Here is a 22,457-nt window from a genome sequence, read left to right as displayed (position 1 = left end):
CCTAATGCATTCTGAATGGATAAGGATCCGCTCAGAATGCATCAGTTTGGCTCCGTTCCGTCTCCATTCCGCTTTGGTGTCCGTCTGACGAAACTGAGCCCAACTGATCCGTTCTGACACACAATGTAAGTCAATGGAGACGGATCCGTTTTGGCTATGTTAAAGATAGTAAAAACGGATCCGTTCTGAACGGATGCATGCGGTTGTATTATCTGAACGGATCCGCACCAAACGTGAGTGTGAAAGTAGCTTTAGCCGCGCCCAGGCCAGTTGATACTAGTCGTTAAGTCACTGGGCCTGCGGTAAACAGCTCCTGGAGCGCCGCGGCCTTCTCAAACAGCTGATCAGCGGGGGTCGGACCCCCGCCAATCAGATGCTGATGATCTATCCAGAGGATAGATCATCAGCTTAAACAAACTGCAGAACCCCTTTAAGAGGTATTCCGTTTTGCATTTCATCATATCCGTCTGGTTTCCGTTATGCAGTTTTAGGGGTTTATAGCTTTTGGCTGAATTTGAAACATTTGTAGTGGTAGGAGTATCCCTTTAGGAAGTCAGTTACCATATACACAGACCTTTTTGCTGATATGGCAGATAATCATCTACGAGACTAAGGGCAAATACTGTATGGAAAAAGGCCTACATCCCAAATGTGTAATACCGTACACCTGTGATGGCTAACCTCTGACACTCCAGCTGTGGTAAAACTAAGACTCCCAAGACACACACTTGCTGGCTGTTCTCAGAACGCCATAGAAATGAATGGAGGATGCTGGGAGTCGTAGTTTCACCACAGCTGGAGTGCCAGAGGTTTGCCATCACTGTCCTACACCATTTCTGGAGCTGAAGACCTGGGTATAATGCAAGGCTAGTTTCAAATTTGCATTAGACATGTCTGGCAGGCTGTCCCGGCAGAAACAACTGTTTGGATCTGGCACTGCCAGATGGTACCTGATACCCGCCGGCCCCATTCACTATAATGGGGACCAGTGTAGATCCAGCTGCAACTAAGCAAACATGCCGAGAATCTGCATATTTGCCGGGCTGCGGCCAGATCTCTGCTGGTCCCCATTATAGTGAATAGGGCTGGACAACAATTCAGTAGATTTGGACAATGCCGGAATGCAAAGAGATGCGGCAGGGAACAGCCTGCCGGATCTGAAATTGCTAGCGTGAAACTAGTTTAAGACGCACTGGATTCCAAGGGCCTGCTGCTTGACAACCAGATTAAAAGGCTATCGGTCTTAGGCCGGGTTCACATCACCGTTTAATTTGCTGTTCTTCTGATCTGTCAGAACAGAAAAATAATAAAAAAAAAAACTGATCCTGTATTCTAAGCATCCGTTATGCTCAGTTAGGGCTCATGCACACAAACGTATTTTTTGTCCACATCCGATCCGCATTTTTTGAGGGTCGGATGCGGACCCATTCACGTCAGTGGGTCTGCAAAAGATGCAGACAGCACACTGTGTACTGTCCGTATCCATTTGCTTGTTCCGTGACACCCACAAAAAGATAGAGCGTGTCCAAATTACGGACAAGGATAGGACTGTTCTATTATGGGCCAGACGTTCCGTTCTGCAAAATGCGGAAGGCACATGGCCAGTATCTGTGTTTTGCAGACCGCAAAAGAGGCTAGGGCCGTGTGCACGAGCCCTTATGCACATTTTGCATCCCTTTTAGCCGTTTCTGTCTAAGATCCGTTATTTTAGACGGGGGGAAAAAAGTCCTGCATGCAGAGCATAACGGATTCTTAATATACAGGAGCAATTTTTTGGGTTTATTTTTCTGTTCTTCTGATTAGAAGAATGGAAAATTAAATGGTGATGTGAACCTTGTCTGAGGCAGTGTATCCAAACCTATGCAGCTCAGAGTTGGTTTGCAATGTTCTGGCAAGATGGAAAAGCAGCAGTAAGTCCATGTCGCTGCCCACGCCTGCCGGCTGTTCTTCCCAATGACCCTATAATACACATGTATGCATGCATGCATGGATGCATGGATGAGGGTGCAAGTGTTTTCCAGTAGAAGAGGGTAAAAAGCCTGCTGCCATACATGTCTTGTGATGGCTTATCTTCTGTGGGTACAAACAATTGGTCATGTTGAAATGCAACATGCCAGATCTCACCCCACACCCTGAAATCTGCTGTCAGGAAGATTAAGGACACCCCCCATACACAAGAGACATGGGCACCTCACATTTACAGCAATCATCTACAACCTGTGGCTTTTCAGCTATAAGTCCCAGCATGCCATTACAGGGGCTTTGCTACAGCAATGTAGTATATATGGAAAATATAAAAACAGGACATTTCCCATAATATCCAATTGGCTCTCATTCCCTTTTCAATTTCTGAGGCCTTCCATCAGGTTTCCACTCACTCGCCTCTCAATTTGAAAATTCAAGCTTTTGTTGACTAGTGCTATACAGACGAAAGAGAAAACCGGCAACAATATCTGTGCAGACATTTACAGGGGAAGCCAAAGAGGCAGTACTATCTGTGCCTAGATCATTTACAGGGATAGACAGGGGGTAGAACTATCTGTGCCTAGATCATTTACAGGGATAGACAGGGGGTAGTACTGTCTGTGCCTAGATCATTTACAGTGATAGACAGGGGCGCAGTACTGTCAGTGCCTATATCATTTACAGGGATAGATAGGGAGGCAGTACCATCTGTGCCTAGATCATTTACAGGAATATATTGTGAGGCAGTACCATCAGTGCCTATATTATTTACAGGGATAGATAGGGAGGCAGTACCATCTGTGCCTAGATCATTTACAGGAATATATTGGGAGGCAATACCATCTGTGCCTAGATCATTTACAGGAATATATAGGGAGGCAGTACCATCTGTGCCTAGATCATTTACAGGGATAGACAGGGACGCAGTACTGCCAGTGCCTATATCGTTTACAGGGATAGACAGGGAGGCAGTACTATCTGTGCCTAGATCATTTACAGGAATAGATAGGGAGGCGGTACTACCTGGGTCTAGATCATTACAGGGATAGACAGAGAGGCAGTACTACCTGGGTCTAGATCATTACAGGGAGGCAGTACTATTGTTGCCTACATTATATAAAATATATTACTGCCTCCCTATCTGTGTCCACATCATGGAAAGACAGAGAGGCAGTACTATCTGTGCCTAGATTACATGGGGCAGTACTATGTATGCCAACATCATTTACAGGGAGAGACACGAATACATTACTCCCCCTGAAAAGGCGACCACCACATCACACTAGCTCCTATGAACAGAGATGGCGGTCACCTTGCTATTGCACACAAGGACAGGCAGGGTGCATGCTCGATGGCAGCTCTATACAAACTTCTCCTCACCAATTTCATGCTCCTGGAGAGTAACTGAAGACACCTATACCAGCAATTGATATGGGTCCCAGTGGTGGGGGTTCAAGTGAAATCACATTTATCATCTATCCTGTGGATAGGAGATAAAAGTGGTTTGTGGTAAAACCGCCTTAAATTCAGTCATTAAATGACTAATTTCCCCCATGTATACCTGACGTGTCAATGTTCAGACGGTTTCCTGTTCCCATTTACATCATAGATACAGATTTGTCAGCTGAACACAACATATAAAACACATGAAACTGTTTAATTAAAAAATAAAAAATATTGCAACAGGTGACTAAAGATCTGAGCGGAACATACATGGCCTGTCCAGCACAGAAACAGACGAGGATGAGGAAGATTGGGCTCCAGATCCATCTTATAACATATCCAAGAACAGATTTACGTACATACAGGCCTAAAGGGTTAACAGTGAACAGTGGCACAATTAAAAGGGAGTCTGTCAGCAGGTTTACTGTTAAACCAAGAACAATGTCTTGTAGAGCAAGCTCTACTGAATGTAATGATACTTTTGAGGGCACGTCCATGCCACTCTGTGCATTCTTGTTCCTCCTGCTTCTTCTGCTAACCCCTACCTCTTGCAACTTGGACCCAACCTTTATGCACTTAAAGGGTTTTTAGATCTAGACCTATCTTCAAGATAAGCCATCAATGTACAAATCAGTGGGGGTCTGACACCCAGCACCTTCACTGATCAGCTACGTTGGGCAGCTGCTGATGCCGGAAACCATACAGTGGACGGAAGTCACTGGTGTACTGCAGCCCAGTTTCCATTCACTTGGATGGAGCCTTCCGCTTCCAGCACGTTCCACTCGACAGTTTACGGCACCAGAAACAGCAGATTGATGGGGTTGCATGGTGTCTGACCCTCGCTGATCTGATGTTGATGACTATCCTGAGGATAGGTCATCAATATCTAGGGCAGGCATCCTCAAACTGCGTCCCTCCAGCTGTTGCAAAACCACAACTCCCACAATGCCCTGCTGTAGGCTGATACCTGTAGGCTGTTCGGGCATGCTGGGAGTTGTAGTTTTGCAACAGCTGGAGGGCCGCAGTTTGAGGATGCCTGATCTAGGGCATCGTTCACATTTCCATGTCTATTTGAGGTCTGTGAAAAAATCCATCCATGAAGAATCTGTTTGGTCTGTGTGTCCGTTTTTTGCCTTCTGTGTGTCACCTGTATTCCACGGACACTGCTCAGTTAAGAATTAATTTAAAGCATCTTCTATCAGTCAGTGAAAAATGGAGCAAACACGGACACAACATGGATGTCATCTGTGTTGTGTCCGTGATTTTCATGGACCCATAAAAGGGCGTGTTTGGTCTGCATCACGGACCAGAGTAGTGCATGTCAAAATTATTTTTTTCACTGACCCAGTCAGTAAAAAATAAAAAAAATGCTGTAGTGTGACAACATTAGAATCAATAGATACGTGTGCTATCCACAGAAATTGCAGACTGTACATGGAAATATGAATGAGGCCTAAGCCTCAGAAAACCCCTGTAACTTCTCGTTTGTATATGAATTAAAACAAATTTTTCTCCAGAATGAACCAACGGACGGCTAAGTAAAGGACATTACATGACCTTCAAGCCATTGTGCCTGGAGAATTTCTGTCTGGCACACTCCCTTTAGGCCTCTTGCACATGAACGTGTGCGCCCCGTGTCCGTGCTGCGGCCCGCAATGCACGAACACCGTCCGTGGGGCAGCGGATCGCAGACCCATTCACTTTAATCGGTCCACGATCCGGCCGTTCCGCAAAAACATGTTCTATCTTTTTGCGGAACGGAAGTACAGGACGAAACCCCACGGAAGCACTCCGTAGTGCTTCAGTTTCACATCTCCGTACCCATTCAAGTGAATGGGTAAGCATCCGTGATGTGGAATGCCCACGGAATGGCACCAGTGTATTGCGGGTCCGCAATACGGCAAAGGAGCGCACATGTTCGTGTGCAAGAGGCCTTAGAGAGTATTGGATTACGGATTAAAAGGGGTTCTGCACTTTGTTTAAACTGATGATCTATCCTCTGGATAGATCATCAACATGTGATCGGTCCGACACCCAGGACCCCCGCCGATCAGCTGTTTGAGAAGGCAGCGTCGCGGCCTTCTCACTGTTTACCGCCGGCCCAGTGACGTCACGACTAGCATCAACTTGCCTGGCGGGGCTAAGCTCCATTCAAGTGAACAGAGCTTAGCCCCGCCCAGGCCAGTTGATACTAGTCGTGACGTCACTGGGCCGGCGGTAAACAGTGAGAAGGCAGCAGCGCTGCCTTCTCAAACAGCTGATCGGCGGGGGTCCCGGGTGTCGGACCTCCGCCGATCAGATGCTGGTGATCTATCCAGAGGATAAATCATCAGTTTAAACAAAGTGCAGAACCCCTTTAAGAGCAGAGCAGTATACACTCATTTGTTCCATAGGAGATCCTTGCAGCACCTACATGAGGATGCATGTACAGGCCGATTGGGTATGCATCACCCATACGCTGTCTATGTGCATACAGTATTTTCTGATGAACATCCATACAGCACAAATAAACATTCATATGCGCTGAAAGGAAAAGTCCCTGAGAGTTTAATGCACCCATATCACTGCCAGCATATAGTCCCCTTGTGTTCTCCCCCGAGTCTTGCCCTAGACTGCTATTGAACCAAAGAAGTGCCTAAGTATATTGTGCTGCAAACACAAGGTACGTGCTGAGACAGACTTGGGAATGAACAGGGATTCCCAGCAATAAAATATTTAATCAATTTGGGCGCTAGATTCATATCAACTGCTGTTGCTCATCCTCACAATGTAAAGAATGCCTGCCGACCCCATAATGTCGTATGTGCCAAAAGAGAAATTTTTCTTAAAAAAAAAAAAATAAAATATATGAGTTTATACTGTTACCACATAGCCAGGCTGTTCAGCAATCATATGGCCTAGTCATTTTGACAATAATACCCCAAATCAGTGAATACATCACGTTTACAAGGCCTGACTATATATTGTGATTTATAAGTTCCAAAAGATGGTATTAATGTGTTCTGGCCTATGGTGCAAACTCACGTAGTGTGAAAGCATTGTCTGCAACTCATCTTAAAGGGGTATTCTACTTCTTACTACAGGATAGATGATAAAATGTTAGATTGTCGGGAGTCCAACTGGGATCGCCACTGATCATTACAGTGTACTGACTTCCCGATTCCATATTTCCCATAGATTTACATGGACTAGTAAATTCCGTGCTACAGACTGTACATAGGAAAAGAAACAGGATGCTTGTAATGAGTGGTGGTTCCAGCAGTCAGATACCCACCATCTAAACATTTATCACACATCCTTTTAATAGTGGAAAAACCCATCTGAACTCCATACCGATAAACCTCTTCAAAATCTTTGCTTACTTGACACAGACTATACTGTACCGATGGAGGTCCATTTATACACATCTATGGTAACTTAAATTGTGCAGGAGGATGGATTGTTCCAGTATAATAGTAGGTTTACATGTGTCCAACTTGCATATCGGACAAATAGTGCCAGCAGGATCCATGGCAGAAATCAGAACGCCAGCCTCATGTATCTGCTGTGGATCCTGTGGGATGTATTTGTCAAATTTGTAACATCCGAGAGTCAGCCTTGGATTTCTGTGCTGCGGATATGTGGGGGGGTCAAGTTCACCTACTTATTCCATGGGAATAGGTAACATTCGACTTATTGCAGACAAAAATCCATGGAGAAATTTCCCATTGCATGTGCATGTGAACGTGGTTGTGGAAACCCCATTCAGGGAGGTTTACAGATTTTGGAATCTGTGCAAAAATGAGTAAAATCCAGAACATATGAACGTAGGCCTAAAAGCACCCATATAAAATATACTCAAGGACTCTTTATACAAATAAAACAAGTAATGAGACACTGCGATAGCGAATGGTAGACCAGAATAATGTCCATATTAAGAATGGAAGGAAGATGTGTATACTGTCGGAAAATTATCTTTTCATGAAGTTCTTCTCCAGGGCTGAGGAGGTCCGCTGAATCCCATGAATATTACGCTTCACCCTGTCCTCCAGTGACGAGGAGGCAGCACTATCCAGCTTCATCTGACTGTAGAGAGGAGATGAAAAGAGGACCTTGTCAGGAGTTTTCAACAAGATACCAGGACTAGGGATACTGAGTGCCAAATGACAGGACGGGCACAGTCTCAGTACCACCACTTACTGTAAGAATTTGCTGTCTTTATTGTGATGGTTCTTCTTTTCCTCATTCTCCTCCTCCTGTCTGTATCTCCGTACATTACTTTCCCTGTCTTTCTCCCTCTTCTGGGCGTCCTCCATCATCTCCAACCTGCGCTTTTCTAGCTCTTCAGCGGAGAGTTTCCTGGGGTTTGGAGAAGAATTAGGGGTGAACTCCCAGATGTAATAGGCCTGACTTTCACTATAGTATGCCTTGCCTATAGATTTGTAAGAATTGAAATTTCAAGACTGAGGGTTGCATCTTTGTCATCCCATGACTACACTTCCTGGTGGTTAGGCCTTGCCGTAAGGACATCACAAGGATCCAAATAACCATCAAGTTACTGGCTAACCTGAATATCAGTGGTTGGTATGTGAATGATGATTTAGATCTTCAGTATATGGCAGCAAGGGCTAACAAGGGGATGCTTGAGAACAACTGGAACCCCCACCGATCATGATGAACACGAGTTCCTTTTACCCCCATTTGAATGATGCAGCACTTATTCTGAATTCATAGTCTATCGGATGCTCACCATGTACAGTATAGCACTCTCATGGAGTCCGAGTGGAGTGGTAGTGCACATGCTTGACTGCTGTTTCATTCAAACAGGGGACTCAGGACCCCTGTTTTTGTGATCATGGGAGCTATGCAGATGGAACTCCCACTGATCAGACATTTATCACTTTTGTGAGATCATAGGCTCTAGTTCACATCTCCCAGACCTGGGGAACCATTTGAATGACGTAGCACTCATTCTGAAATCATAGTCTATGGGATGCTCGCCATATACAGTATAGCACTTTGCTATCATGGGGGCTAAGCAAACGGACCTCCCACTGATCAGACATTAAATCACTTTTGTGAGATCAAAGGCTCTCCCAGACCTAAACTAGTAATATCATAAGTAAAAAGTAAGCAATGCAAACAGAAAGAGCTGCAAGGTTTACCCTTGGCTCACCCACAAGCATTTATTGTGTACTCACTTTGTATACCCGGACACTCTCTGTCTTCTGTACTTTTCTTCTTTTTTTGGGGACGGACTCCTCTTATATTTCCAGTCAGTCCTAGCTTTCTCCCTGAAACATTAAGACCTTGCACATTAATTTGCCTTTCACTTTGGCAGCTATAAATCACATTATTTAATGCAAGGTACTTCACTTCCATGGAAGTTTTAGTATAGCAATGCAATATACAATACAAATGCTTAGTGACATGAGGTCCAGAATCTGGCAGGACCTTAGACATATTGTTAGCAGATCCACCATCATCCTATCGTATAAGAAGAGCAGGGTCTCATATAAAATGCCTCCCTCCAAATCAGATGAATGAGGGACTCACTGCACTCTGTCACGATGAGGACTCCTCGAGCGACGTCTGTGCCGGTCCTGTTCTAATGGTACATCTCTTTTGTTACTCTTACTGGAATCTCGAATCTAGAAAATGAATCAGAAACAGAAATGCTTCTTATCGTACAATATGAATGGGTCATTGAAACGTTTATTCTGTGTATCAAGTTAAGCATTTGAGTTAAGATAACATAGTAACATAGTACATAAGGCCGAAAAAAGACATCTGTCCATCCGTAACCATAACGTTTGTAATTTTAACAGCAGTCTTAATGTAAAAACACTAATAACAGATTGTGACATGATATGTAAAAGTCCCTTAATCTGTTAGATGAGCGAATCGATTTGTCTCATTATTAGGAGCTCTTCACCGGTGAGGGGCTGTCCCCACAAGTGAAGAAGCGCCCACATGCCGTTTGATTGACAGGACCAAACACCTAGCCTGACCCTGTCCAGATCTCCTGCCTGCGCCGTCACTCAGAGTATTGACACACTGACAGAGCCAGGCTAGATGTCTTCTTTGCCTGTGGAAACAGGCCCTAACATCGAGGAGCTCCTGCTAATGAGACAAATCGAGTACCTCATCTCTATTCCACAACTCTTTGATTACCACCGTGCAAAAAAAGGTTTCCAAGCTGGATAAATAGGAATGGATCTTAGAATCCAGTAGTTGGATTTCTGTAATTATTACTAATAAAAGCTGGTCTGATTGTTATCCAAGTCACAATTCTGGAGCAGCACAATCTATACTAATAACACACAAATAGTTGAAATGTTCATGTCTAATTAAAAACTCACATTCAGTAAACACCCACATTGCACAGAGAAAAGAAAACTCTTGAATTTATGGACCTGTAGATCACCTCCACCAATTTTTTCTTATAGCTGCAAATAAGATTTGCACAATGTTGAGGGTGAATTATTGGGCCATTCCTCCCTGCAAATGTGTTTCAGTTCATCAATATTTCTGGGATGTCTTGAGTACACATCCCTTGTCAGGACAGATCATTCCACATCATCTCAACAGGGTTAAGGTCAGGACTCTGACTTGTACATTCTGTAACACTATTTTTTTTTCAACCATTTTTCAATTACTTTACTTGTGTGCTTTGTGTCGTTGTCTTGTTGCATCACTCAGTGACTCTTCAGCTTTAAAAAGGTATGGACGCTGCCCTTATATTCTCTTGTAAAATAAATATTTTGATACACCTTAAAATATTTTGTTCCCTCATTGATCGCAAGACGTCCAGGTCCTAAGGCAGCAAAGCAACCCCAAACCTTGATGGTCCCTCTACCATGCTTCACAGCTTCAACATTGCAATTTAAAGGGACACTGACAGGCCAAATCAGCATATATAGTTAGATATATGACATTACAGGTCTTATACAGTCTTTTAAAAGCATATAAGTATCCCCCCTGTCCACCTTATAAAGAGCGAAATATAAAGTTTTATAACCTGCTTCTCCTGTCAGCAATCTGCCCAAGGGGCGGCGTTTCATGTGAAAATGCGCCCAGCCAGCCTTCCCAACTGCCGTTCTGAAGCCCCGCCCAGCTCATCAATATTCACTTCGCTGGGCGGCGGCTAGAACTCTCCCCAGTCCAGATCCTGCGCATAGGCAATTCAATTGTCTATAACCCCTTTGACAATGTGAGTGAGCAGCGCTCTGAAGCGCTGCTCTGAACAGTGCATGGCTGAGGCTGAGGCTGCAGCTGCCTCGAAGACGCAGGCAGGCTGTGTGTGTACGCAGGCGCGATCTAACCACGGCGGGGCGCAGGCGCAGAAGATTGGGCATGAACGATGCCCGGACAATTGAATTGCCCATGCGCAGGATCGGGACTGGGGAGAGTTCTAGCCGCGGCTTCAGAACGGCAGTTGGGAAGGCTGGCTGGGCGCATTTTCACATGAAACGCCGCCCCTTGGGCAGATTAGTGACCGGACAAGCAGGTTATAAAACTTTATATTTCGCTCTTTATAAGGTGGACAGGGGGGATACTTATATGCTTTTAAAAGACTGTATAAGACCTGTAATGTCATATATCTAACTATATATGCTGATTTGACCTGTCAGTGTCCCTTTAATGTTGATAAGTGCAAGATAATGCACCTGGGGCGTAAAAACCCAAGAGCAGAATATAAAATCAGTGATACAGTCCTAACCTCAGTATCTGAGGAAAGGGATTTAGGGGTCATTATTTCAGAAGACTTAAAGGTAGGCAGACAATGTCATAGAGCAGCAGGAAATGCTAGCAGAATGCTTGGGTGTATAGGGAGAGGAATTACCAGTAGAAAGAGGGAGGTGCTCATGCCGCTCTACAGAGCACTAGTGAGACCTCATTTGGAGTATTGTGCGCAGTACTGGAGACCATATCTCCAGAAGGATATTGATACTTTGGAGAGAGTTCAGAGAAGAGCTACTAAACTAGTACATGGATTGCAGGATAAAACTTACCAGGAAAGATTAAAGGACCTTAACATGTATAGCTTGGAAGAAAGACGAGACAGAGGGGATATGATAGAAACTTTTAAATACCTAAAGGGAATCAACAAGGTAAAAGAGGAGAGAATATTTAAAAGAAGAAAAACTGCTACAAGAGGACATAGTTTTAAATTAGAGGGGCAAAGGTTTAAAAGTAATATCAGGAAGTATTACTTTACTGAGAGAGTAGTGGATGCATGGAATAGCCTTCCTGCAGAAGTGGCAGCTGCAAATACAGTGGAGGAGTTTAAGCATGCATGGGATAGGCATAAGGCCATCCTTCATATAAGATAGGGCCAGGGGCTATCTATAGTATTTAGTATATTGGGCAGACTAGATGGGCCAAATGGTTCTTATCTGCCGACACATTCTATGTTTCTATGTTACTAAAAGACATGAACGGTACAGCTATATGTGTGGTATTCATTTAATCCAATTGTGTTTGTCTAGAATTGTGACTTAGAAAACAATCAGACCACATTTTATTAGTAATCAACGCAGGAGGGTTCACTTACTTTTTCTTGCAACTGTATACTGCGTATCTTCGGTCAGAGATAAATTCGATACTAGAAGACCAGTGCATCAACTAAAGCACTAGCACAGTACAGATCCGCTATGTGTATGTGGGATTCTACTGGGGTCTTAGGATTCTTAAAAGGGGATGGCCACTTTCTGGCTACTTTTGACCAATGTGTATGTAAGAGGACTACAAGGCACATACTAATATAGCTTTGGTTGATTTTTCTATGCCGTTTGTCCTCTTGTTGGACAAATCTTCCATACTGTCCACACAGGAGACCTGTCCATAAAATGGCTGCTGATGGAGGGTCATGTGATCATGCAAAAATTACTCCAGACACATCACTCAGCCTTCTTACCTCAAATATACCACATCTGCCATCTGCACTTGCGAAATAAAGTGTTTAGTGTATTTTAACTGACAGGACTGAGTTATTTGCCTGATCACATGACCCTCCATCAGCAGCCATTTTGTGGACAGGACTTGTGTCGACAGCACAAAATACTTGGCCAACAAGAGAGAATACCTTTTAAAATATAGAAAATAGTGCAGAATATTAACAAAGTCTATAATAGCAAGTGCCATATAATCATCGCACAAACACATTGATCAACAGTTGTTGGAAAGTGGACAGCCTCTTTCATATTCAATAATCAAGATATGTAAGCAGTTATTAGGATATTGGAATTGGTGAATTTTTACTGTAAAAGCAAACAAGATAGTGTAACAAACACCTGTAGTCCGTAGCCCGGAGCCTTATGATGAGGAGGAGGAGATGGGGAATGTTGTCTGTGAGCCCTAAAAGAAGAGGAACAATAGTTAACCTTCACCAGTGTAATCTATACCATGTATTATAGACTTCAGTCTGTTACAGTGAGGGCAATTATCAGGAACTGGGGTACAAAACCAACCTGCTTCTGGCTCTGTCCTCCTGATCACTGCCACTCTCTTCACCACTGCTGCTGCTGGAACTTGATCGCCTCTCCTTCTTCCTCTTCTTTTTTTCCTTCTTCTTTTTGCTCTTCTTATCCAGGCTAGTTTGGAGCTATAGAAATAGTCATCAACCCAATATCCATAATGGCAGTTAAACTGACAGATGACCTTTTTGACTAGCTGCTTACACTAAACAACCTCAGAGCCTCTCCGTTTTCTACTTTCAACAACCCCTTTTTATTGAGCAAGTCCTCTGGTAACCACATGATGGCAAGGAGTCCCAAAAACAGGTCCCCAAAAATCAGTTGGTATCATTAGGCAAGTGTTGCCTTTTCTTAAAGATGAAACTTTCCCTTTCAATGGATGTCTGTCCTGCCTAGTGAGAGCTTCTTCTAACCCAGGGTTTCTCAACTCCGGTCCTCGGGACTCACCTACAGGTCAGGATGTGAGAATATCCCACAGAATGAATACCTGTGGTAAGTCCTGATGCATGGACACTAATTATATCACCTGCTCAATACTAAGGAGATCCTGAAAACATGACTGGTAGGTGGGTCCCGAGGACTGGAGTTGAGAAACCCTGTTCTAACCGATATTCTCAGTTGTTGCAAATGATGATGAAAGTGGGGCCCCGTTCAGGTCTCCTGGATTACCTCCATAAGGCTGGGTTCACACGGGCGTGACGGATTGGCTCAGGATGCGTTCAGGATGCGTTCAGTGAAACTCTCACTATTTTGCAAGCAAGTTCAGTCAGTTTTGTCTGCGATTGCGTTTAGTTGTTCAGTTTTTTCCGCGCGGGTGCAATGCGTTTTTATGCGTTTTTCACGCGCGTGATAAAAAACTGAAGGTTTACAAACAACATCTCTTAGCAACCATCAGTGAAAAACGCATCGCACCCGCACTTGCTTGCGGATGCAATGCGTTTTTCACGCAGCCCCATTCACTTCTATGGGGCCAGGGCGTGAAAAACGCAGAATATAGAACATGCTGCGATTTTAAAGCATGGCAGAAGTGATGCGTGAAAAAAAACGCTCATGTACACAGACCCATTGAAATGAATGGTGCCGGATTCAGTGCGGGTGCAATACGTTCACCTACCGCATTGCACCCGCGCGGAAATCTCGCCCGTGTGAACTCAGCCTAAGTATATGGAAATAGGTTGTGCAAAGAGGACACACCCTTGAAGCATAAAGAACTATCACTGATACAGAAACCTAATAGTCAGAACTGTGAATTTAAAGCAATAAGGCAACTTTGCAAATGGTCTTGATTAAAAATATACCATTCTGTGTATGCAGCTCCTCTGTAGACCAATGTGTTTCCACAGTTACAAACTACAAAGAAATGCAGTTTTGTCTCTTCCTGAAGCCCTACTCCCTTCCACCTGTCACCATAGTGCTTGCTAACATAACCCTTTTAAATTTATCTAGGCCCCTTGTTGCCTTTCCTTAAAAAAGGAAAAAAAGTGAATGCCAGGAAACTGCATCGATTGGTCAAGAAAAACAAAGATTGGTTAGAAAATCTGTCAGATAATTTGTTGGTGTAATACAGCCCTAAGTGATGACATCCAATCTGCTATGTGGGTCACTACAGCAATTTATTGGCCTCAGCGGTGACGTGTCCCCAAGTCTCTATGGTCATATGCTTCTTGAGAACAGGTAACTGCTGAAGCCTGTGAATGGCTGCAACAATCCACAGGACCATGGAGAAGATGTCATCCAGTCCACGACCAAAAGCAGCAGGGATAAGGATACAATTTCTTTGTTGCATGCAGTCTGCTAGCATTCATTCATTTTTTTTTTTTTTTCGGGGGGTGAGTGCGGGTCAGGCAACTTTTATTCTATTGTAGCCTGGTGATTATTACACTGTAATCCTGAAGCACAGCGTTTCACATACCAGTTCTCTAATCTTTTTCATCTTTACAGGATTCTTTAGAACTTCTCTCCTTTTCTCATCTTCTCTTTTTCTGAAGATTAAAAGAAGAAATATTGATGTCATAAAGATTTATGGATATGCAAAACGACTCCAGATATTAGATTCTAGATTATTAACTACAGTGATCTCCTGACTGTAGATTATGAGGACAGGATCACACAGCGCTGGGTTTCTATATAATGTACAGTGATCTCCTGACTGTAGATTATCAGGACAGGATCACACAGTGCTGAGTTTCTATATAATGTACAGTGATCTCCTGACTGTAGATTATCAGGACAGGATCACACAGTGCTGGATTTCTATATAATGTACAGTGATCTCCTGACTGTAGATTATCAGGACAGGATCACATGGCACTGAGTTTCTATATAATGTACAGTGATCTCCTGACTGTAGATTATCAGGACGGGATCACACAGTACTGGGTTTCTATATAATGTACAGTGATCTCCTGACTGTAGATGATCAGGACAGGATCACACAGTGCTGTGTTTCTATATAATGTACAGTGATCTCCTGACTGTAGATTATCAGGACGGGATCACACAGTACTGGGTTTCTATATAATGTACAGTGATCTCCTGACTGTAGATTATCAGGACAGGATCACACAGTGCTGGGTTTCTATATAATGTACAGTGATCTCCTGACTGTAGATCATCAGGACAGGATCACACAGTGCTGGGTTTCTATATAATGTACAGTGATCTCCTGACTGTGGATTGTACAGACTGTCCTGGGTTTCTATATAATGTACAGTGATCTCCTGACTGTAGATTATCAGGACAGGATCACACAGTGCTGGGTTTCTATATAATGTACAGTGATCTCCTGACTGTAGATTATCAGGACAGGATCACACAGTGTTGGGTTTCTATATAATGTACAGTGATCTCCTGACTGTAGATTATCAGGACAGGATCACACAGCGCTGGGTTTCTATATAATGTACAGTGATCTCCCGACTGTAGATTACCAGGACAGGATCACACAGTGTTGGGTTTCTATATAATGTACAGTGATCTCCTGACTGTAGATTATCAGGACAGGATCACAGAGTGCTGAGTTTCTATATAATGTACAGTGATCTCCTGACTGTAGATTATCAGGACAGGATCACAGAGTGCTGGGTTTCTATATAATGTACAGTGATCTCCTGACTGTAGATTATCAGGACAGGATCCCACAGTGCTGGGTTTCTATATAATGTACAGTGATCTCCTGACTGTATATTATCAGGACAGGATCACACTAGGGATCGACCGATTATCGGTTTGGCCGATATTATCGGCCGATATTGAGGATTTTGGAAGTTATCGGTATCGGCATCTATTTTGCAGATATACCGATAACGTATTGGGAACACAGAACGCGCTGCTCTCAGCGCTCTCTGTGTTCCCTCCGCAGCAAAGGGGGGAAGGAAGCAATGTCTCCCTCCCCCTGTGCTGCTGCTGCCGCCAATGACAGGAGAGAAGACAAGAGGAGGGGAGGGGCTGTGGCCACCGCTCCACCAATGAAGATAAGCCTTTCATTTATTCATTCATATACAGGAGGCGGGAGCTGGCTGCAGAATCACATTCACATAGCCGGCTCCCGACCTCTATGAACTGTAGCTGCGGTCCGCGGTAGTTAACTCCTCAGGTGCCGCGGATCGCAGCTACCGCTCATAGAGGTCAGGAGCCGGCTATGTGATTCTGCAGCCAGCTCCCGCCTCCTGTATATGAATGATTGAGAGACTTCTCTTCATTGGTGGCGCAGTGCGCCCCCCACCCCCATCCCAATAGTAAAAACATTGGTGGCGCAGTGCGCCCCCCCCACCCAGTATTACTCATTGGTGGCAGTGGCCACAGGGTCCCCTCTCTCCTGCTCCTCCGATCGGAGCCCCAGCTGTGTAAGCCTGGAGCTCCGATCGGTTACCATGGCAGCCAGGACGCTATTGAAGCCCTGGCTGCCATAGTAAGCTCCATGCTGCTGTGTGCACAGAGCACAGAGCAGCAGGGACAGTGTGAGCTCCTATTCCCCCTGATAGAGATCTATCAGGGGGAATAGGACAAGGGTTCTAGTCCCTAAGGGGGCTAAAAGTTAGTAAAAAAAAAAAAATATATTAAGTATAAATGAAAAAGATTTAAAAAAACAAAAATAAATACACATTAACAATAAACATTAATTTTCAGCAGATTTGTGTAGGAAATTTTTTTTTTCTCAAAAATGAAAATTCCCAGAATATCGGTATAAATTATCGGCTATCGGCCTGAAAGTTCACAAATTATCGGTATCGGCCCTAAAAAATCTATATCGGTCGATCCCTAGATCACACACTGCTGGGTATCTATATAATATATAATGGTAGTGATCTCTTGATTGTAGAGTATCAGGACAAGGTCATATCATGCTGGGGTCTGTGCAATTCTGGCAGCACATTAAACTACAACAGCTATAATCACCTAATCATGAAGAGTGGATCCTCACGGATTTTGTTTGCAATGTCCAAGGATGAGGCTGCTCCGGATGTACTGAAAATTGACCCTGGAAGAAGTCCAGTCTCAGTAGAAGGACCAGATTCAGGATCTTGCATCTTATCAAGGATGAACTTGTCCACGGGCCGTCCAAGAAGGTATTCATCTCTGTTCACCATCCCACCAGGACCTTGGTACATCCAATCCAACTTTTCATCTTTTTTTCTGGGGAAACATCAAGAACAAAAATTAACAAAGAAAACCGTCAGACAAATGATCTTTCAGCTGACAGCTATGCTTCCTGGCTCCTGTGTGCTGAAGACAAGGCTGGGGCTACACATGAACTTTGACCACAACAAAAGATTGATGTGCAGCTTCAAAACATTATGGAATTGAGTGGAATTGGATTTTTTGCAGTTTTAATGTAGTGGTTACACCAACTTGCAAGTTGTGCCAAGACTCTGTTTATTTCCCTGCTTTGAGGCTCCACTGCTCCTCAAGCAATCTTTGTTGTACGTTGCTTGCCATGTAAGTCGATGTATAACCCCATTAGTTGCCAGAGACATCTGATGCTGCTTATCTCATGAGAAACACGGGAATCATTAACTTAAAGGGGTCGTCTCACTTCAGTAAGTGGCATTTATCATGTAGAGAAAGTAAATACAAGGCACTTACTAATGTATTGTGATTGTCCATATTGCTTCCTTTGCTGGCTGGATTCATTTTTCCATCACAATACGCACTGCTCGTTTCCATGGTTACAGACCACCCTGCAATCCATCAGTGGTGGTTGTGCTTGCACAATATAGGAAAAAGCACCAGCCTATGTTCGCTTCCATGGTCCCGGCCACCAGAGAGGCTGATGTTTTTTCCTATAGTGTGCAAGCACGACCACCACTGATGAATTGCAGGGTGGTCTGTAACCATGGAAACGAGCAGTGTATAATGTGATGGAAAAATGAATCCAGCCAGCAAAGGAAGCAATATGGAGAATCACAGTACATTAGTAAGTGCCTTGTATTAACTTTGTCTACATAATAAATGCTATTTGCTGAAGTGAGACAACCCCTTTAATATTGACGGCCTATTCACAGGATAAGGGTGCATTCACACGACCATAAGTGTCTTGAGGTCAGCAAATAGCAGATCCGCAAAACACGGATACCGGTCATGTGCGTTCCGCATTTTGTGGACCGCACATGGCCGGCACTATATAGAGAATGCGGACAAGAATAGGACATGCTCCACATTTTTTGCGGGGTCGCGGAATGGAACAACGGATGCGGACAGCACATGGTGTGCTGTCCGCATCTTTTGTGGCCCCATTGAAATTAATGGGTCCGCACCCATTCTGCAAAATTGCGGAACCAATGCGGATCCATTTACACAGTCGTGTGAACGCACCCCAAGTCATCAATATGTGATCAGTGGAGGTCTGACTCCTGGCACCCTTGCCAGAAAAGCATTGTGGCCTCTTCCTAGGCCAGTGACAACACATTCATTGGTCACATGGCTTTTGTGCAGTTCAAGTGAATGGGCCTGATCTGCAATACCAAGCACAGCCACTACACAATGTACAGCACAGTGCTTGGTACACTGAGGAGGTCACAGTGCTCACTGGAGATAGGTCATCAATAGTAAACTCTGGGAAAACCCCTTTAAAACTCAGTCTGTCGTCTAATCCTAATCCTTGCTTCCATTGACAGTAGATGTTCATAGGGCAGTGGAAGGAGGGAGTTGTGATGTCTTCTTATATATTAGACATTTAATGGAGCTCATCAAAAAAGATGGCTCTGGCAACTAATACTCAATGTGTATGATGAGAACAGGGCCCAGGATCACTGCTGGCTATTTCCACCATCATTAAAGGGAAGAACGATTTGTCACAGAGGTGACGGCATTCTCACTCCTCACAGCCTCTCACTTCACAGCGCCCGTGTCCTCCGCATATTTCTGCATTTCCTCTCGAGCCCTCTCATCCCGCAACTCCCGCTGAAGTTCCTCGATTTTCTTCCGTTCTGCCTCATGTTTTTGCTCGGCCTTCCACACTTTCTCCACATTGCGCAACGTCTGGGGATGCCAGCTTTTCTTCAGATTCTATGGAAATAAACAGGTTGCACAAAGTTAATCAATTTGTACATGCTTGTTCTTCCTATCTGAACTGTACCATACAAGTAAGGAAGCGGTTAATGCAGGGATTCATAGATGTGCCCCACTTATTGGATAAATCTGCTGCCCTATCCAGGACCTACAACACACCCCGTAAAGGGGTTGTTTAGTCAGTGATGGCCTATCCCCAGGATAAGTCTTCGGCCGGGTATCAGCACCCGCACCCCTGCTGGCCTCATGGCTCGGATACGATACACCATAGATCCGGATTGAAAGTAGGAGGCTAAAACGATCTTCTTTCAGTAAGTAATCTGAGTTTGAATCCAATCTATGAACATTGGCAACTCAGTTTTATATGTGACCTATATTTAGTGTGTGTTTGTTAATTTATTTCTAGTTACCCCTGAATACGTCTATGAAACCCCTGAGGAGGTCTGGAGTCTAGGACCGAAACATGGCATGTAGGGTTTTGTATTAGGGTAAATATAGCACAAGGCCCATACTGAGGGACAGGATCGGTATGGGGTCGCCCCTGTCGGGGCGGGTGCTCCATGTGTGCTAGGCAGCTGCTCAAGTAGCCCCCCACCTGTGTGTAGGTAGGAAAGACATATTAGGGTTATACAGGAGTGCCATATTGCCTATAGACATCAGCACCTTGGTCACACAGGTTCCGGTGGTCCACCTACTACCTGAACCGTCCTCCACAGGCTGTGGAACCCACCAAACGGGGTAAGATCCACCCTTTATTTATCTATGCTATAGTGGAGGTGTTTGTCCTTAATGTTTCTCACCAAGTGGCATTTATTTTAAATGATTTAGTAAATGTTATGTTTTAAAATTCCTATTCACAATACAATTCAGTTATATTTGGGTGTGAACATATACCGCGAACGCATCTCCACCGTGTGTTGGTATAATTAATACCGGGTTACTCTCTCACCAGAAGTCGGCTCCAGAACTACACAGCACTATCATTGTAGAGGCTAGCACCCATCACCGACGTCAAAGGGAGCAGTGCTGCAGTGATGAGTGCTGTCCACTACAATGTTGTTCTGGTGCTGACTTCTTGCCAGACCCACGCTGATCAGCTAATGATGGCCTAATCAGGGGATATGCCATCACTTAAAGTCTGGACAACAGTTATCCTCTATCCACCCAATAGGGGAAAACTAGCTGACTGCTTGGAGCCCGACCACAAAGATCCACACTGATTACGAGAATGGGCACACTTGTTCTGATGGAGCGGCAGGTTGAGCATGTGTCCACCATTCATTCTCTATGGAAGCACCACCCTAGAGAAAGAATACAGTGGCAGAGTGCGTGCATGAACTGTCGCTCCAGCAATCAGCTAGTTATCCTGTATCCTGTGGAGAGAGGAGAACTCATGAACTTGGCACAACCCTTTTAAAAGCCTGGTGTCCTGAGCAGAGCATAGACACCGGAGGAGAATTACATTGGACAGGTTGATCACTATATGGTATCCTTCTAATATTAATAATCATCATGACTTGTGATGATGATTATTATTAATATTAGAATGATACCATATAGTGATCAAACAATACACACTCGTGATGATTATTAATATTAGAATGATACCATATAGTGATCAACCTGTCCAATGTAATTCTCCTCCGGTGTCTATGCTCTGCTCAGGACACCAGGCTTTTAAAAGGGTTGTGCCAAGTTCATGAGTTCTCCTCTCTCCACAGGATAACTAGCTGAGGATCATCACATACCCCGCAGAAGAGGTGGATTGCCCTTACATTCTGTCTACATGAACCCATTATCACTGGTCATTTGAGAAAATTAGGGCGGGGGGGGGGGGGGCTGCCGGATGAAAGTCACCATAAATCATCTTCAATGGGCACAGCACACGGAGAAATATCAGGGATGAGTAGTACACAGCAGGGGGCGATATTGGATTCTGTTAGGGTTTTTACCTACCACCACCTCTCCCCCAACCTGGAAACTTTCCTCATGACCAAAATGATGTCAGACCAGGAGAAAGGACGACATCCATTCCTGCTGGTGAGAAGAGCACCCCCACAAAGCAACAGGAGACTCCTACCACTAGTACCCCCATACTGACACCTTAGAATAGTATACAGCAGTGATCCTCTAGCTATGGGAAACTACAACCCTCAGCAGGCTGGGAGTTGTAGTTTTGGAGACCCCTGCTGTATACTATCAGGACATGAGTCTGATTGTATACGTAATATATACTGTACCAAGTCTCCGCCGCCCATGGTTAAGACCCCGCCAGCCTCTTCTCTGGGAGTCTGGGTACACTGCTGTTTATACTATATCCGGTAAGGACCTGTGACGTCACAACGTCACGTGGGACGGAAACCGGAGAGCCTTGCGCTTTTCCACAACATGCATCGTGGAGTTTGCGAGTTTCAGCAGCGCAGACAGTACTGATAGACTTCTATTGTACTGAAACTGCTGTGTGGAAGCAGAGGGGATCTGGTTGTATGGGGGGCTGTATGTGAGGGATTGTACACTGAGATGGTGGGAGGGGTATCTGTATGGGGGGCTGTGAGGGATTGTACACTGAGATGGTGGGAGGGGGTATCTATGGGGGGCTGTGATGGGGTGGATGCTGAGGGGGTATCTGGTTGTATGGGGGCTATGTTTGATTGTATGCTGAGATGGGAGGCTGTGTAGTGGGGTGGTGTATGTGAGGGGCTATGTGGGATTGTACACTGAGATGGTGGGGGTGGTTGTGGATGCAGAGGGAGGTTGTATGTCGCATTGTATGCTGGGCGTGCGGGTGGTGTCTGTGGGTTGTATGTTGGGGCTGTGAGGGATTGTACGCCGATATGGTGGGGGGTGGTTATGGATGCTGAAGGAGGGTGTATCTGGTTGTATGGGGGGGGCTGTGTTCTAGAGAGGTGTCTGGGTTGTATATGAGTGTTCACTGAGATGGGGGGGCTGGGGGAGGTGGTATCTGGTTGTATGGGCAGAGCTGTGTTTGTATGCAGAAATGGGAGGCTGTGTAGTAGGGTGGTGTCTGGTTTGTATGTGAGGGGGGACTGTGTGGGGTTGTACACTGAGATGGTGGTTATG

General features: G+C 44.6%; 1 protein-coding gene across 1 annotated transcript; it reads right to left on the bottom strand.

Moving 5' to 3' along the window:
- Positions 1–7,228: 7,228 nt before the first annotated feature.
- On the bottom strand, positions 7,229–21,756 carry CWC25 (CWC25 spliceosome associated protein homolog). Its single transcript, XM_040437063.1, has 10 exons — positions 21,617–21,756; positions 19,201–19,373; positions 17,265–17,501; positions 14,779–14,848; positions 12,861–12,994; positions 12,684–12,747; positions 8,944–9,038; positions 8,589–8,681; positions 7,588–7,746; positions 7,229–7,473 (listed from the first exon to the last, which is right to left on the bottom strand). Exons 1-10 carry the CDS (start codon positions 21,632–21,634, stop codon positions 7,359–7,361), a joined length of 1,158 nt encoding a protein of 385 aa, XP_040292997.1. The 5' UTR covers positions 21,635–21,756; the 3' UTR covers positions 7,229–7,358.
- Positions 21,757–22,457: the final 701 nt, after the last annotated feature.

The sequence above is a fragment of the Bufo bufo genome, chromosome 6, assembly GCF_905171765.1.
Source record: "Bufo bufo chromosome 6, aBufBuf1.1, whole genome shotgun sequence".
Classification (NCBI taxonomy): Eukaryota; Metazoa; Chordata; class Amphibia; order Anura; family Bufonidae; genus Bufo; species Bufo bufo.
Note: the sequence above shows the minus strand (reverse complement) of the source record. Positions and strands in the feature narration are given on the sequence as shown.